Raw genomic sequence first — 18,633 nt, 5'->3', positions numbered from 1 at the left:
CAGATGTTGGAGCAGGGAAGCCAAGTGGCCAGGCATGACTCTTCCAGGTTAGAAAGTCAGCTCCAGGGTGAAAGAAGTTTGGGCTACATTATGAAGGAGCTGCCTGCCAGGCTAAGAGGTGCAGAGGTTCTCCCAGAGCAACAGGGAGCCACAGCAGGCCTGGAGGAGCAGCTGAGGGAGGTGCCTGTGTCGTATTTTAATCAAATCCCTCTGCACTGGCACCTGCAGGGGACAGGGCACTGCCCCTAGCTGGGTCTATAGCTAACTCATCCTGAGCCAAGCCTCTCCCCGCGCCCAGGTGGGCAGCTCGGAAGTCAGGCAGGTGACTGAAGCAAGATCCTGAGGGACGTGGAGCTAGGGAGGCCTGCTTATCCATCACCTGCCACCCACGGTTTGTTGATTCAGGCGTGCTGGGCTCCATGACGCCGGCACTGGCCAACCGGGACGGCCACACGCAGAGCTCTCGCCCCACACCATCTGCAGCAGGTGCACGAGGGGTTTCCTGAGACCCAGCAACCAAGAGCCAGGGGGGCGCTGTGCCCCCGCCCCTCACCTTCAGGTGCTGCTGAAGCTTGCCCAGCTCGCACCGGACGGTGGTGTTCTCCTGGGCCACTTTCTCGCGGAGGCCCTTCTCAAACACGGACTCTCCCAGGGCCTGGGCCAGCTGCATGTCAAACCTGTCAGAGCAGAACACGGGTCACGGCCCCGAGGTGGGTGTGCCTGGGCCGGGGGCGGGGGAGGGAAGGCGGGTGCTGGAGAGAGGCAGTTAGCTTGCTGAGAACCGCTAAGGAGAGAAAGAGAATTAAATGATGGAGGGTTTGTGGATGTGGGGTAGGAATCCTGAACACCAGAGAGCAACGCTGAGGGTTTATAGTCTCCACAAAAATACCGGACACTTATTTAAAATGTGATAAAAACACATACACAAAAATAAAAATAGAATAAAACTATACAAATAGAGAATAAGAACAAAGAACATATATATATATAGAAAAAACTAACCTATCAGGTTTGCTGACATATGCCAAGGACCTTTAATTCTACAAGGCCCAGGTTTGGCATCTAACATCCATTGATTGGTACATGAATATATTTATCAGCACAAACAAGGGATATTCAACATTTCATATTGTGCATGATACTGTGGGGCTCATGCACTCATTAGCCATATTAGAGCATGGTTATTACTGATTGAATGCTGGACAGTTATACATTCCATCTTGTCTTCATTTGGTTCCTAAGCAGACAACACAGAGACTGGACAGTCCTATGGGGGCCGTCGGGGAATTAGGAAGTACCTACTTTGGAGGGCACCTGCCCCTCCACGATGGTGACCACTGGGTGGGAAGTGCTTCTTGGACTGGACATCATTCCACTCATCAGCCTCTGTCCCTGTCACAGGCGAGGAAACTGGCAGAGGCTCTGACAAGCCTCAGTAAGATGTGACTTTGGTCACTTGCCCTCAGCCCACACAGAAAGGCCACATGCTCCAGGGAACTGGGTGTGGCCAGATGGCTGAACTGGGCATGGGGTTTTGGCCTTGGTGAGAAGAAGGTCTCCCTTGTTACAAGATTATCCAATGTCCCCTAACGCCAGATGGTCATTCAAAGCCTCAAGACTCCTGAAAGAGCCAACTACAGGTCATATGAGGGAGGCCTACTGTTGGAAGGGCCCAGAGGTTTTCTGATTGGCTGTTGGTGACATCATTCAAGAGGCACTATTGGCTGCCTCTGAAATGGCAACACTCTGATGATGATAATGGTCCAGCAATCCCAAAGTGCCAGGCTCTGAGCTGGGATCCATGGGGTCCTTATAACAATTCAGTAAGAAACACATTATAACCATTCCGTACAAGAGAAAACTGAAGTTCAGAGAGGTGAAGTGATTCAGCCAAAATCCCAAAGTGGGTTTGAGCCAGCTTCTCTGCTGATTTAGCTGGTCCCCCATCTACCTGTTCATGCCCTGGAACAGGGAAGGAAAGACAGTGGGGGCCAGACAGTGATGAATGTTTTAAAGGAGTCCTTACTGGGCCACCTGACGCCAAAGAATGTCTCCAACAGACCCTAACTTTTGGAACACACTGACCGACGAACTGCCTGAGGCCAGAGGGACTCACACCCTTCACCCCACTAGGAGCGGGCTGGGGGTCCAACCTCCTGTGGCTCCAGCACAGGCCTTTTCCCTGTGGAAGCAGCTGGGAGCTCCATCAGCCCTCGGAACTGAGCTTTGTGACCCATGAATAAGCATGGCAACAAGAAGCCAACCTCAAATGGAGCTGTTCTGGGCCACTCTGAACTTAGAAGCCAAGGTGGGGCAGGGAACTCTATCAGCATGGAGACATCCCTCCACCCAGAGCCCAGCAAACTAAGGAGGCAGCTGCATCTACACTTCAATTAAGCTTAAAGAGGTGTGAGAAAGTAACACTAACTTCTAGATCTCTCCCTCACCAAAGGCATTCTGCCTGAATTTCCACCGTTAGACAGAGACTTCTACTCCCTTATGGGCTCCCTGCTAAAATGCTAGCCCGCCTAGAAAGGTAATGGCTGCTATTTGCAATGAGCATCAAAACATAAATTAGCTTCTGCGAAGATACGGTAGTGGAGTAGGGAGCATGACAGGGCAGGTTAAGCCTTAAGAAGAAGAAATGTAAGTAGGATGAAATGGGGACTTTCCCGGTGGCCATCATGGGGAGGTTCTTGAGGACCTGGAATGAAGGATTCTGCCCAAGGGGGTCGATCACAGGAAAGACCAGAGAGATGGAATTTTCTGGCTGCATAAACTCCAAGGGCAGAACCCTGACCCCTGCCACCCATCAGAAATCTGAAATCCCCTCATAAGGCCTCTCAGAAGTGGAACCCACAGATAAAGGCCAGAATTGTCACAGCTGGCAGAAATCTGAGGGGTGATGGAGTCTCACTTCTCAATTTACAGATGGGGGTCTGTCAGAGCCCCTCTTCAGCACCAGGTGGCCTGCTTAAGTCCAAGGACGGCTCTGAAACATCAGTCACTGTCTAGCCCAGACAGGTAGTGTCACTTGACAAGGTCACCCAGGAAATGACCAAGGTGGGACTAAGCCATTCTCCCCACTGCAAGGACAAGGCTTAGCCAGAGCACCCATGGGAAGGTGGAAAAGGAAACAGAGTCAGCTCTCAGCGAGAAGAGAATAAACTTCTCTCGTTTTGGGGGGCGTACTAATAACACCCCAAAGAGCTTTTTTCCCCCCCAAATGAAGGAGCCAGCTCAGGAAAGCTCAAAGGTAAATGAGAGAAACAATATTTAATGCAGATCAAGTTCAAAACCTGTGCCAGTCCCACGGAAATATAACTCAGCTTGCTACCTGTTGGAAATAGGCAACCTCGGCAAAACCACATTCTGGCACACAAAGCAAGGCTTTTCTGTATTTTTATCCTGGACCTTCTCAACGAGGCTGTATTTCATCTATTTGCCGCCTAGGAAGTTTCCATTAAGGCTTATCTGGCTCAGAACAAGACCCCTGCACACCTTTACCCTCACCAGGTGAGTTGAAGAGCTTTGGACACAACCAAGGAGTCCAGGGATGAAGGCACCCCAGGACTGAGGTCGCACGTAGGGAGGCCTGTGAGTGTAAACCTGGGCTCCTGGTCTAGGCCCCACCCACAGAAACCTGTGACAGTACCGGTGGAAAGCAAGCACGGGGACCAGTGTGCAGATTCAAGACTGGCATCTTGTTTGTGCACAAAGCCCGGTCCCTGCCAGAACTGCTCACGTGAGCTGAGAGTCTAAACTTCAAATGAAAAGGGCACTGACTCAAGTTTTTGGCCTCCTCTCCATTTTCGACAGTGGGAATAGGAACCAGACTCTAGTCCTGCGGGATCTACCAACTGTATCATCTAGTCTTCACCACCAGGGGGGCGCTCCACCTAAGGAGAAGAACCAGGCTGAGAAGGGTTGAATGACTTGTCCAAGGTCACACAACTAGGAAGAGGCCCAGCTGGGACTTGAACCAGCACTTGCACCCCTAACCACCAGGCCAGGCTGTCTTTGCCCTCCACAACGAACTCTACACTTGATAAGTGGGGATGCGGAGGCCCAGAGAGGCCAAGCAAGTTCCCCAAGCTCACATGGTCAGTTGGTAATAGAGCTGAGACTGGATAACAGAAAAGAATTATTTCTTGCTGGATTCTTGGGAGAACGATACAGGAACGTGTGAGGGGAGAGAGAGGAAAATTAGAGCAGAACAAGGATGGTAGGCTCCATGGATGAAGAGCCCTGACTGAAGTGGAGGGGTCTGGAAGAATCCGGAGACCCCAGAAGACCCCAGCACCCAGGTGATGACGTGGAACGCGACTCACTTCTTCTGCTTCTTCTCTAGCTCGTGGTTTCGGCTCTGCTGGTTCTCCAGCAGGAAGTGGGTGTCCTGCAGGTCACAGGTCAGATGGTGGCACTTCCTCTTCAGCTGCTGGGCCATCCTCCTGGCCCCCTCGTAAGCACTCTGCAGCTCCCCAAGCTGTGGGAGGAGTAGAACCAATCAGCCACCTCTGTCAGCGCCGCACTGCCCCCTACTTTCTAGGTCAAGTAGCTGCTGTTTCCAGTGTGAGTGTAATGGGAAGAGAATAGGCACGGGGGCTGGAGCGACCCTGTCCTGACCACTTTTCACCTGTGTCACCATGAGGAAGCTACTTTTCTGAGCTTCAGTTTGCTCAGGGATAAAACGGGGCGGGGGTGTCTATCATTCTCTTGGGGTTTTTAATTTTCCTCAATAATCCTCCTGCCAGTGTGCCCCCAGATTCTTTACATGCCCTGCCTCAACTCGACAGCCCCTTGAGGACTATGCATAACTGATATCCCCATCAGTGGGCATAATCTGGGGAGACGCATGAGCATCAGCCACGAAGCAGCCAAAATGGCACATGGAGAAAATCTGACCAGGAAACCCCTGAGACAGGCTCTAAAGGTCAGGGCAGTAACTGGCACTTGAGATGGGCTGACTTCCACAGGGACACGCGCTGCTGGAAACAAACAGAAAAGCCACGGCACTTGCATCTTCCTCCAGGAAACACCCTCCCAAATGTCCTAGTTTAGATCTGGGAGAGAGGGCAACTCAGCACACTCGCTTTGAAGAAACGGCCTCATTAAAGAATTGCTTTAAATAAGCGAAACGCTGAGTTAATGAAGCCTGTAATTCTAAATTCAGTATTTGAAGGCAAATGGGATGTTTTCATATATTCTGCTGCTCAGAAAAAGGTTGCACTTTTATTACTTTTTAATGTAGCATGAGTATCCCTCCTTCCTTGGGGAGGCTGACCCGACTTTATAATTTGTTATAAAAGAACTGGGCTGTTCCCCTGTGGCTGTCCCTCGCTGGTTATCTATGTCTTCTGAGGATCATGATACAATGTCCATCTTGGAAGTGACCCCTAAAACCATCTCCAGCGAGCCTCACTTCCACTGTTTATAAAATCCTGTGTGATCTCATCCTGGCCCACCTCTGCAAGTTGATTCCATGATACTTTTCTCTCACAGTGAGGAAATACACATACACACACACACACACACACACACACACACACACACATAAAATAGCGGGACAGGAAATATGACTTCAACTCTTATTGTGCTTACCTCTAATGGGGACACCAAGAAGTAAGCAGATAATTACAACACAGCATGATGAAGCTTATATCTGGGGAAATAATTCAGGGGCACCCAACCCCATCTGTGTCAGGGAAGATTTTCTGGAGGGAAGGACATTTAAGCTGAGATCTTAAGGTTTGTTGGAGATATCTAGGTAGGGAAAGAAAGTGTTCTAGGAAAAGGAAACAGCATATGCAAAGGCCCAGAGGTGAGAAAGAATAAGGCTCTTTGGAAGAAGGGGAAAAAAAAAAGTGCAATGGAACAGAATAGAGAGTCCAGAAAAAGACCCACAGAAATACAGTCAGTCGATTATTTACAAAGAGGCAAATGCTATACAGTGAAGCAAAGACAATCTTTTCGACAAATGGTGCTGAAACAACTGGTCATCCACATGCAAAAAAAAATGAATCTAGACAGAGATTTTACACAAAAATGAACTTAAAATGGATCACAGACGTAAATGTAAAATGCAAAACTAACTATAAAGCTCCTGGAAGATAACATCAGAGAAAACCTTGATGACCTTGGATTTGGCAATGACTTTTTAGATATGACACCAAAGGCACAACCCATTAAAGAAAGAATTTATAAGCTGGACTTTATTAAAACTAAACATTTCTGCTCTGCAAAAGACATTATCAAGAGAATGAAAAACCACTGACAGGAAGAAAATATTTGCAAAAGACATATCTGATAAAGAACTTACCCCCAATATACAAGGAACTCTTAAAATCCAATTGATTAGAAAACAAACAACTCAAATAAAAAACAGCCAAAGACCTTAACAGACACTTCGCCAAAGAAGGCTACTGATGGCAAATAAGAATATGAAAATATGTTCCACACCTTACGTCATCAGGGAAACTAAAACAAGATGCTACTACACACCTATTAGAATGACTAGAATCCAGAACACTGACAACACCAAATGCTGACAAGGATGTGGAGCAACAGGAACTCTTACACATTGCTGATGGGAAGGCAAAATGGTGCAGCCACTTTGGAAGACAGTGCGATGGCTTCTTACAAAACTAGACATACTCTTACCATCTGATCCAGAAACCATGTACTTTGGTATTCACCCAAAGGCACTGAAAACTTACATCCACATAAACACCTGCACATGGATATTTACTGACAAAACATGGAAGTAACTGAGATGTCTTTCAGTAGGTGAATTGATAAATGAACTGTGATACGTCCAGATGATGGAATATTATTCAGAGCTAAAAAGAAATGAGTTATCAAGCTATAAATGAAAAGGTGTGGAGGAACCTCAAATGCATATTCCTAAGTGAAAGAAGCCAATCTCAAAAGGCTGCATATGGTATGATTCCAACTACATGACATTCTGGAAAAGGTGAAGCTATGGGGACAGTAAAAACATCAGTGCTTGCCAGAGGTTGGGGGCAAGTGTAAACTGATGGAGCACAGAGGATTTTTAGGGCAGTGAATCTATTATGTATGAAACTATAATATGGATACATGTCCTTATACATTTGTCCAAACCCATAGAATATATGACAGTAGGGTACACCCTAATGTAAACTACAGCAAACTACAGTCTTTAGTGATGGGTCAATGAATGTTCATCAATTGTAACACATGTCCCACTCTGGTGGAGGATGTTGATAATGGGGGAGGCTATGCAAGTGTAGGGATAGCGGGTAGATGGGAAACCTCTGTACCTTCCTCTCAATTTTCCTGTGAGCCTTAAACAACTGAGTTGGTTGGACTCAGTGGTGTGCTGGAGCTGTCTCCTACCAACTTACAAGAGCTGATTCTGCACATCTCTTCCCAGTTCCACATTCAGTGACATCACAGTGGGAGCCTGAAACTGGCCATAGTGGGAACATTTACACCACGGAAATTGGCAACTGGCAAACACTACATATCAGGGTCTGTTTTTAGAGCGACAGTTTATCAGCACACCCCAGGGTAAAGTGTAGACTGGGTAGAATGCAGACTAGCAGTGGTTGGAGACAATGCAAAACAGAGGCCAAACTACTTTCACCTAGACATGCCAGACAAGGTTACATTATATTTGTAATGTCCAGCTGCACTTTCAAGAAAAAAAAGGGAAACTGTAGGATGTCAGAAATGCAGAGGACACAAAATAAGAACACTCATGGTAGATGCTAACACTATGGCAGTCAAGGTGGGGGAGGAGAAGAGCGGCAGAAAGATCCAGAAATATCCCTAATGATAGAGGCTGTGTTCAAATGCCCAGAGGGAGACAGGAGACAAGGCCTTGGGGCCATGGAAGGTGGGAGCCTGGAAGGAAGACCCTTACACTAAGCCAGGATCCTGAAAGAGCTGCACCTATGTGACAGGGGGCAAGGAAAACTCCACCCATGGCCTGGAAGGTGGTAAGAATGCTTGCTGCCACTCTGGCTCCCAGTCAGGGAGAAAGGATTCCCGTGAGAAATCAAAACCCCAGGTCTGTGCCTCATGTGGGTTCAAAGCTCAGCCTGACACTTTGGACATGCTGCAGAAATCTGAAATGCAGAATTTATTTAGCATAACCTCGGGGGCTGCTGCAGAAGAAAAAGTGCAAAAGTGCTTCCTCTAAGAGGAACACATCCAAAAACATAAGACTCCATTTAAAATCAATAAAAAGGTTTTTAAATTTTTTCAAATAAGATAGACTCAATTAAAAAAAAAAAAGCTAAAGACACATAAAATCTCACCACAAGAGTCAGAAGGGAAAAAAGGAACATCTACAATGCAGACTATGTGGGGCTGGTGTGTGGGAGGCGCCTGTGGAAGATGAACTCACAATCAAAATTTACAGAACACACAGGCAAACAATTCCCAGCGATGGTCAGTCTAACTTGCGATAACAGAACGATCTGAAAGTGATGCTGAAAGATCCCTTGGCTGCTGTGTGGTTGAGGGGAGAGGCTGGAAACAATGAGACCAGTTAGGAGGCTGTTGCTCTGATCTAGACGAGAGATGGAGGTGGCAGGTTAGACTAGAGGCAATGGGGGCTGATATCATTTGACTATTTTAAGAGCACATTACATTTTACGGATGAGAAACCTGAGACCCAAAAGGTAAAAGTGCTTTCCACATGGTCAGAGCAGAAACGGATGAGAAACCTGAGACCCAAAAGGTAAAAGTGCTTTCCACAAGGTCAGAGCAGAAAGGGAACTGGAACTCAGGTATCCCGAGCTCACTTTCATGTTCTTTAGTCCACAGTGTAGAACATTCGCATGTAGAGAAACTATCACCCATATCCCATAGCGACCTGCATATGTAATATCAGTGGAGGTGGAGAAGCACGGAACAGGTGATGCCCTCTCCCTTCCTGGGTTCAGCCAACATCCTGAAGAGGGAGGTGAGACCCTGCCCAATTGCTGCCACTTTTGCAACCCAGACTATCTCTCCCCCGCCTTACCTTCTGCTCCAGCTCGTTCCTAGACGCCAGCTCCGAGTCCAGCCTCTCCTCGGACTGCTGGAGACGCTTCCTGAGGAACTCGTTCTCCATCTGAGCACAGTCGAAGCGCATCTGCCACTCGTCTGCTGTTTAACAGAGTCAGAGAGGCCAGGACGGGAGGCTCAGTGAACGAGGGTGGTTCTCTCCCACGGTCTTAGCTCTTTGTGCACAATTTCACAGTGTTAATAGAATTCCTGAGGCTCGACCTCAGGCTTCAGATTAGGAAATCCCACTTTAAGTCCAAGCTTTAAAAACCACTTCCTCCAGGCAGCCTGCCCTGACTACCTCCAGGTGTCTAATGTTATTGACCACTCACTATTTTAAGCTTGGTCATCGTATACTGTTAAATTTCTCTACAAGTGTGCAAAGACCTTTTTTTCCCCAAGGAAAGTCCATAATTTTTGAGGGTAGGGGAACTGTTTTAGTCATTTGTGGGTTTCTCCACACCCTCTAGAAGAGTCCCACACACACAGCCGTTCCCCCCCACATGGTAACACAAGTTCACCAACTGGAGTCATCCTACTGGCCTACCACACTGGGTGACAAGAGTATAAAATCAGTGACTGTTGGTTGAATTAATTAACAAATAAACCAATGAGCAATAATTAAAGTGTCTATTAAATGAAGAGCCACAGACATACTAGTCGCAAGATGTCTGTATGTGATAGCAAAACAATCCCTTGATTTGGTAAAAAACTAAAAAAAATCATTTGCTGGTGTGATGAAAACTGTTTGGCTGAAGAGAACAGGCTACGGTAAGTTGTGATATCTTTTAACTGAATAATAGAGTAACATCCTTTAAGGTAATGGAGATGTGGACAAGACTGCACAAATAGACAGTTTAAGATACAGACCCATCCACTTCTCCATCCATCCACCCATCCATCATCCACTGTTCCATCTACCTTCCATCCATCCAAACACTCACTGGGCACACTACTCCATACCAGGCACAAGGGATCATGAATAAGAAACCATTCTATCTTCTGAAGTATCTACTTGTGGAGACAAACATGTAAAAATTCAGCTTCAACACAGCATGACCAGTAGTCTCATAAAGGAACTTAAGGAAATCCAGAAGAGGACTCAAACTCATAAGGGCAGCAAACTCTGTTTTGTTCATGATTGTGTCCAAAGGACTTACTACGATGCCCAGCATATCATAAACGCTCCATGACTTTCACTGGAGAGGTGGGTGGATGGATGTTAGGGTGCACGGAGAGGTGGGTACGTGGATGGATGAATGGACGGTAGAGCCGAGGTCTTGTAGGAGTTCACCCCAATAGGGATTCTCACATAAAACAGAAGAATGATATAACTGTAAGAAGTCAGAGCCTCTTCAAGTTTCCATCAAGGTAAATAATATCATGGTAGGAAAGGAATCCTATCTCCCCACCAGGTAAAAAGTCTCAAGTAGCAAACAGCACAGCCTGCACAAGGAAGGGGCAGCAGAAAGGATTTCTGAGGCAGCCTGTGTGCTCTGTGCTCCAGAGATGGGTGGGAGTGGGCAACACGAACAGGTGAGGAAACGTCTCCATTCTTCAAGGCTGATTTCCACCTCCAGCCTCCCTCCCCATGGGCACCATTCTTCACCAGTACGTGTAAGTGGGCCCTTCATTTTCCAGTCACATCTTTCCTGGGTTTCTCTGACCTCCCCATTTACATGGCAAGTTCCTTGAGAGCAGGGCCCAACTAAAATTCTTCTATAAACCACCCCCTGACACAAAACAGGGTCTGGCTCAGTGCTGGACGCATACCGTAAAAGGTTCTCTTTAAATACTTAACCATGTATATAGTGGGAAAACATATATATTTTTAGTAATTTCTACTCCACCTTGATCCATAGAAGAGGCTGTGGTGCCACTGCAGTGGTGTGATTAAAGCGTTTTATTGCTTCTTTCAACTTTCCTGTACTTTAGAAACTTTCTGTAATGAGTATGTATTACTTTCATAATGAAAAACAAAGTATTTGTGGATTAGCTCCCTGGAATAAGCATCCCGAGGAGAAAGCCTACACAGCTAATGTGCTCATGAGCTAAGCGCATTTCCCCCATCGTCCAACTCCCGTATCTTTGCACAGGAAAACAAATGGCCGGGGAGTATCATTCAGACATAAATCACAGTCGGGATGGAACTGGAGCTGATGTTCTTCTGGGGAAATTGTGCCGGTTCTGGGCCAACGCGTTCCCCACTCCCTGCGTGGGCCCTGCCTTGTTGGGTCTCAGGTATGTGAGAACCTCAGACTCCTGTGGATTAACCTCCCTGGTAAATGCCTGCCCTGGGGGCAGCCAGGAGGAGAGGATAACGAGAGGAGAGCAGGAAGCACGTGTGCCCTGCCTCTCCTCCACCACCTCCGACCTTGGCTCATCTGAGTGTCCCTGATGTTTCTAGGGCATTGATTCTCTGGGGGCACTGAAGGAATGGTATCAACGTTTCATAAAGGCTGACCGACACGCTGGGAATCCTCCTCAGCTGACTCATTTAGACTGGGGAGAGGAGGTGACAAAGATGTCATCCTGCCCATCCAACCATTAGATGCGAGTCCCCACGTTACCGTCTAAGGCGGGCACCACCAGGAACCCCTGGCTCCTCTGAACATACCTCTCATTGGGCAATTCAGGGGTCCTCTCACCCTCTCTCCATTCATTCAGTAACTGCTAAGTGCCTGACATCACTTTTAAATGGGGACAGTAGCCGCTGCTCCATGGATGATGAGCAGGGATAATGATCCCGCTATCAGTAATAGCAGAAATAATGATAAAGTAACTAACAGCTACTCAGCATTCTGTAACATGCACGTGGCTAAACACTTTCCATTAATCATCTATGGCTACATCCATTTGAAAGAAGAGAAAACTGAGGCCCGAATATGTCTTTGCCCAAAGCCACACATCTAATAAGCTATGGAATCGAGTCAAATCCAGAAATGGGATTTTATAGATTTCACTTTTTAACCACTGAGTTGCCTTCCTCAAAAATTATATTAAAAAGACTCATATAAATATAAGGGTGCCTTGCCCATCCATAGAACCACTATTTTTTTTTTTTTTTTTTTTTTTTTTTTTTTGCGGTACGCGGGCCTCTCACTGTTGTGGCCTCTCCCGTTGCGGAGCACAGGCTCCGGACGCGCAGGCTCAGCGGTCATGGCTCACGGGCCCAGCCGCTCTGCGGCATGTGGGATCTTCCCGGACCGGGGCACGAACCTGCGTCCCCTGCATCGGCAGGCGGACTCTCAACCACTGCGCCACCAGGGAAGCCCAGAACCACTATATTTTTAAATCATTCTTTGCATTATTACTAAACAGCACCTGCCACACTGATAATTTATTACTTGGGATATTGTTGGACTATCTGTTTAATGCCTGTGTCTTCCACTGGGCTGAGAAGGCAAGGACTGTTCCTTTCTCTCCACCAACGTCTCAGCCCCTAATGCAGCACCTAGAACTTCATGAGCGCGCAGTACATGTGAATGAATGGAATAAAAGGACAGCTTTTCCACCAGCGTCTAATCCCATGGGTCCCAGTGGCTCACCTCCTCCAGTGTGATTCCTTTCCAAATCATTCAAGCGAATTTTCTGCTGGGCTTCTTCCAACTGCTTCTCCACTTCTCCCAAATTCTTCTGGACTTGCTCATACTTGCTCTGGAAGAGAGGCCTCAAGGTTTCAAACTGGAGCTAGACAGAGGCCATCTCACCTAAGGTGCCTCCAAACCAGTACTGGCCACCTACCCCCTGCACAGTCTTCACCCAGGACACCTTCAAGGCCAACACTTAGGAAGACTCAAATGTCCCCCAGGACTCCGAGTATGGGAGTCAGTAAGCCTATGCATCCCAGATGTGAGCACGTGGCGGGGGGGGGGCGGGCAGGCCCGCCTCTCCCAGCCACTCTGCTCAGCCGCTCCCACCCCCAGCACTCCCAACCACTCGCCTTTAGCTCCTGAACTTCCCGGGAGGCCCGCAGCCTCTCTGCCCGCTCACTCTCCAGCACGTGGCAGGCCACGTCCCCTTTGAAGCGCTCCTCGGCCAGCTCTGCGGTCAACTCAGCAATCTGGGAGGGGGAGGGTTAAGGCAGGGTTACTTGCTGGCGCTGCACGCCCTTCCGCCTCCACACACACTCCACAGGACCACCCTTGGACTAATCACTGGATCTTAAGGTGGTAAAGAGCATGGATGCTAGAATTTTACTGGTCTTGGTGTTAGAATTCCTGGCCCAACACTCTGAACTAGGCAGGATGCCTCTCGGATGCTCAGTTTTCTCAGCTTTAGCGGGGTGGGGATAACTGATAGAATTGTTGTGGGAATTGAGATAATCCACATAAAGCTTAGCACGGTGCCCAGCACATAGTAAGCACTCAATTAAAAACCAGTTAATTCTAGTAGAAACTCTCTTTAGCCATCCTTCAGGGAGCCATCTCACTGGACCAACCCACAGGCTCCCTCAGTAAGACACACTCACAGGTGCCCAACCCCCAGGTATACTCTCAGCCAGGAAACCCCTCCATGGTTCCCCAGGGTCCACCTGCCCCTATCAGGTGACAGCCACGCTCACCTGGTATCGACTGTGTGTGCTCCCAACCTGTTTATGTCTCATACTCTTTTACCGCCATTACCTGTACTATTAGCTATTACATAAACCTGTAAAATGTGACTGGTCAAAGAGTTTCCATGAAAACTAGGCTGAATGCTTTGGAGGTAACAAATACAAGTGAGTTGCTTCTTAAAATTCTGTCAAACATGTGTAGGTGCAAAAACTATAAAGAAAAAACCAGAAATAAAAAATTTAGGCTTTTGCATTCAAATTTCTTTGCCATTTGCTCTGCTTTAAAGAAATCAAAACTGGAAATCATGTAGCTGTGTGTTAGGGGTGTGGTCCAAAAAAGAAGTAGATCTGGGGTCAGACGCTCATCCTCAAAGGGCTTTGGTCCTACCTCAGTGAGTTGAGGTAGACACGTTTAAAGTTAAAAATAAAAATGTTTATTTTTAAATGAATTCCCACTTGCACTGACTTCCCCCCCGCCAACAAAATAACCGACCAACGACAAACACCAAACGGGTCAGCGCTTCTGCGGTCTTATTGTTCCAAAATACAGCCTTCTGGGTTAAAGGATATGCCGAAGAAAGTGAGGAGAGAAACATACGAGTGGACAGTTTAGACCAAGAGGCATAGAATTGACCTTGTACAGAAGAGTCCTCATGAAACTGAGGCTACTCCTTGTGTAAGGCAGTGGCTCAAGTCCAGAGGGAGAGAACGAAAAGAAAAAAAAATAGAGGTAAGAACCCCGTACAGGGTTCAAGTTCAGACACAACAACCAACACACTGTGTGACCCTGGACGAATTTCTTCCTCTCTGGGGCTGTGGTCACCTGAGCTACAAAATGCAGGTGATGTCTCCTGTCCTTCTGGCAATCCCATTCTATGCCACAGATCTTGCATATAAAGATGTCAAAACACCACAGTTTCCCATAAGACCCTCTGTGTGGTATCGAGGGGCGGCTGTGTGGTGCTCCCACACAGACTCGAGGTGGCCCTTCTGGTGTGGAATCCAGTCCCCGTCAACACTATCAGTTCACAGGCGGCCTCAAAAACCACTCAGCTGCCCCGTGAAGAAGGAGGATGCAGATCTATATGTTCTGACATTAAAAAAAAAAAAAAATCCCCAAATTATATTGCCAAGGGGGAAAAAAAAAGCAACGTTGCAGAATAGAACGTTTGGCATGTTTCCATTTTTGTCTGTACGTGCACAGAAAAAGGCACTCCCAAACTGTGAATGGGGATTCCCCGCCACGGACCCCCGAAGGATGGATTCACAGAGAACTCCAATTTCCTTGTGATGCGTTTCTGTACTGGTGACTTTTTAAACCGCTTGTGTAATAAGAAAAACACAAAACAAAAATATCTTTTTTAAATAGTCCAAACCATAGATTGAGCTGGGGCTGCCCTGTCCATTCTATGTCCCCCCACCTTTCTTCCTCCTCCAGCCCATCAGCTTCCCTCCCATCTTGCTGACCATACCAGTGACAGCTCAGGCCAAAATGTCAATTTTTATTTTTCAATAAACAGAGGAAAAAAACGAGGCTTAAGGCGAGTGTTCTGAAGTCACACAGCAAGTGAGCAGCAGAGCTTGGATGTGGACCCAGGTCCCTGACATCCAAGTACCGACCACCCGTTAAAGGGGAAAGGGCTCTCTGGCCGTGTTCCTGGCTGTCTTTGGGGTGGGGGCTTCCTTTGCTACTCCTTGCACTGTCATCTCTAAACTATTCATTGCAATGACCTTGGACGGTTGTTTAAATACAAATCTCAGGATCCTCAGATCCTCCAAGCCAAAGTCTCTAAGGTGGGACCCAGGAATGTGAATTTCAACACACTCCAGGGTGATTCTTCAGCACCACGAAGTTTAAGAATTACTTTGTGACCACCTGGAGGGGTGGGATGGTGGGGGTGGGGGTGGGAGGGAGGAAGATGCAAGAGGGAAGAGATATGGGAACATATGGATATGTATATGTATAACTGATTCACTTTGTTATAAAGCAGAAACTAACACACCATTGTAAAGCAATTATACTCCAATAAAGATGTAAAAAAAAAAAAAGAATTACTGCCGTAGAAATAGCTAGGATTGCCTCCTAATTTGGGGCTCACTTGGCTTTAGATGGGTTAGATTTGCCTATGGATGTGCAAAGGCATTCAAGCTGGAAAAATGATCACTTGCAGTGGGTGCCGGCTACAGGCCAGTGCAATCCAGGAGCGCCCCAGATCACACCCCTAAACACGCCCCGCATCCCAGAGATCAGCACTGATCCCAAACACAACTGTGTTCCCTCTGCCTTAGCCAATTAGTATGAAATTTAATTTGTGCTAATGGGCCTGAGCAAAGGGAGCACAAAATTAATTTAATGCATTAATTCTGAGTTCCACAGACCCAAATCTGGAGACAAAAGGACAATTAGTCCTTTCAACCTGGGGAAATGACAGCCGCTTTTAATAGAGACAGTAACCCCTGACCTCCCCCTGTCCCCACAAAGCCCTCTCCTTTCACACATTTTGGGGTCTGGGGGCTTTGTCCGTGAGGTGAGGGGTAGGCACCACGCCCAGAGCTATTAGGTGAGTGCAAAATGAAGGCCAAGTTAATGAGGGGAGAGCCTGGTCTGCAAAGCCAGAAGGGTCCTCTGCAGATTGCTCCAGGACCAGTTAACCAGCAATTATTCTGGAAGCCTCCCTGTGTCCATCACTTGGCCAAGTCATCAGAAACCCTCTTTCTACTTAGGGACAATGACTCCAAGGGCCTGCCAGAGAGGGGGGGACAGAAATGAATTAATCTGCTGTACATTTTGCACAAACAGAAATAATATATCCTGCACGCTGACACCATGCGCAGTTTGGGGCAACAGTGGGTAACGGGGATTTGAAGGACGTTAAGTGCCGAGCACATGTGGGGTCCCGTGGGCTGTCACTGTCACCTGCCCTTCATGATACAAGCACCCCTGCCCTCAAAGACTCCACTGTCGAGTTGGGGAGAGAAGAAAACCACATGTGAGGCGCCCACGTGTCTTGCCTCCACCCTGCCCTGGTCTCTTATACTCAAGGACCCTCTGACCCCAAGTCACCTTTCCCGTCGAGAGCAAACAGCACCCTTTCCCTCTCCTCCTGCACTTTTCAGTTTAACCAAAAGGATTTATTCATAATAAGCCCTTGAATGAGAAACAGCTCACTCATCCACCGCTGAGGACAGACGTGAGCTTACTGAGCACTGGGCACAGACGCCTTATGAGGAGGATCTTTGCACAGGACAAGAAACAGGCACTGAGAGGGGAAACGATGTGCTCAAATCAGAGATGATGAGTCTCGGAGGGAGTCCGCCGGGGCGGCCTCACCCCCGGGTCCTGGCTGGACGTCCGTCCAGACGGTCCTCTGTCCCGCATCCACTGTCCAACTCAATCCCCTGCCCCTGGGCCCCTGGGTGCAGCAGGGCAGGAATTGTCATCCTCCTGGAGCAGATGTGGAACAGCCAGCGGGTGCAGGTCAACAGCCTGCTAAGACCTGGACCCCAACCACTCCGTGGGGCCACGGCCAAAGGGAGCCTTGTGGACCCCCCGTGGAAGGGAAGCCCCCATTCCCATCAACCTGAGTGGCTAAAACAGAAAATGGAAAAAAAAAAATCAGGAGAGAAAAGAGAGAGAGGCGAGAAAATGAATCGACAGGTGAAGGGCGGCCTGACGGCAAGGCCAGCGGCGGGGGTCGGGTGGGGGAGCGGGGGGGCCGTTGTCCGCTGATCAAGGAGATTAAGCAGGTCTCACGGCACCTGCCCCTAAAGCTGCCCCAGGCATCAGGGACGACTCAGGACAAGTCTCCGGGGGCCCCCAGAGACGCAGGCGGACACCAGTGCAGGCACCACTGTATTTCTCTTCCCAGCTGGGGACGCCACCTGCTCGTAAGTAACAGCAATAGTGACAGTGACAGTAACAGTAATACCTTAGTCACAATCACCACCACAGACAGTGCTGACGGCGTGCCCAGCACAGGCTAACCCGCAGAACCCTCACGGCAACGCAGACAGGCGGCTACTGACGGCTCCAGACTGCAGATGAGGCACCAGGGTGCAGGCGGCCAAGAACACCCAGCCAGCCGGGCAGAGCTGGGCTATGAATTACGGCAGCCTGGCTCCTGAGCCTTCACTTCTAACCACACCATCAAACTGCCTCTTGGGGGCTCAAAGAACATGTGCTGAGTGAACGAATACATGTGCGTGAACCAAGGAGCAAATGTCGGTGGAGATGGGCCGCTGCTTTAAGAATGCCGAGAGAAGGGGCATCTCCTGAGCGGGACACGTGGGGATGGACACGCCACCGACTGGCCTTGGGGGGAGAAGGGACAGTTACGGGCTTTCACGAGCTTTAGAAAGGGTCTTCAAGGAACCCTAGCACCCCCCAAAAGGATAGTAACCCCTCAGATGCTGTCACCCACACATCCCATCCTGAGAAGGTTCTTTGGTCCGGCCCCGACCTTCAGGATGGAGTTCAACCCTCTAACATGCTTCTCACGGCGCCTGTGACCCGGCCCCGCTTCGTGGCCTGACCCCCACCCTCGTTCCATGAGACACTGCAACCGCCAGGCCTGCAGGTGCCAGATCAGGTCCCCGCTGTCTCTGCCCTCCACCTGGAATGCCTCCCCACCCCACGGCCTGGCTGGGCCTGCTCATCCTTCAAGACCCCTCCTCCGAGAAGCCCTCCCTGAGCCCATTCCCAGCCTGGGTAGATGCTCCTCCTCGATCCCAGACAGACCTGGGTTCCAATCCCAGCTCTGCTACTCACGGGCTGTGTGATGTCAGACAAATCACTTCCCCTCTACGACCTTCACTTACCTCATCTAGAACGTGGGGCACTAACACCTCCCTCACAGTGTGATTGGAAGGTAAAATGAGATGATGCAGGTAAAGTATTTATCACAGCACCTGGCACAGACACACTGCTCATTAAATGTTACTTTAATGATTAAATTCGGCACTATTCCACTCATTCGTTCAATGCCCACTGAATGCTTGGAGGGGTGCAGGAATAGCTAAGATGTATCATTATCTTCGAGGAA

The 18,633-nt window shown here is 48.6% G+C and overlaps 1 protein-coding gene across 1 annotated transcript in view; it reads right to left on the bottom strand.

Annotated features, from left to right (window-relative positions):
- MYO18B (myosin XVIIIB) overlaps positions 1-18,633 on the bottom strand; it is a 227,522-nt gene that overhangs the window by 104,793 nt on the left and 104,096 nt on the right. The window contains exons 25-29 of the mRNA XM_082641570.1: positions 12,980-13,099; positions 12,585-12,693; positions 9,014-9,138; positions 4,332-4,486; positions 554-677 (exon numbers count right to left, since the gene is read on the bottom strand). Of these exons, the coding sequence (XP_082497696.1) occupies positions 554-677; positions 4,332-4,486; positions 9,014-9,138; positions 12,585-12,693; positions 12,980-13,099 (633 nt within the window). The remainder of the gene's footprint in view (positions 1-553; positions 678-4,331; positions 4,487-9,013; positions 9,139-12,584; positions 12,694-12,979; positions 13,100-18,633) is intronic.

This window comes from Mesoplodon mirus (assembly GCF_964341445.2).
Source record: "Mesoplodon mirus genome assembly, chromosome: 13".
Taxonomy (NCBI): Eukaryota; Metazoa; Chordata; class Mammalia; order Artiodactyla; family Ziphiidae; genus Mesoplodon; species Mesoplodon mirus.
This window is presented reverse-complemented; position numbering and strand designations above follow the sequence as displayed.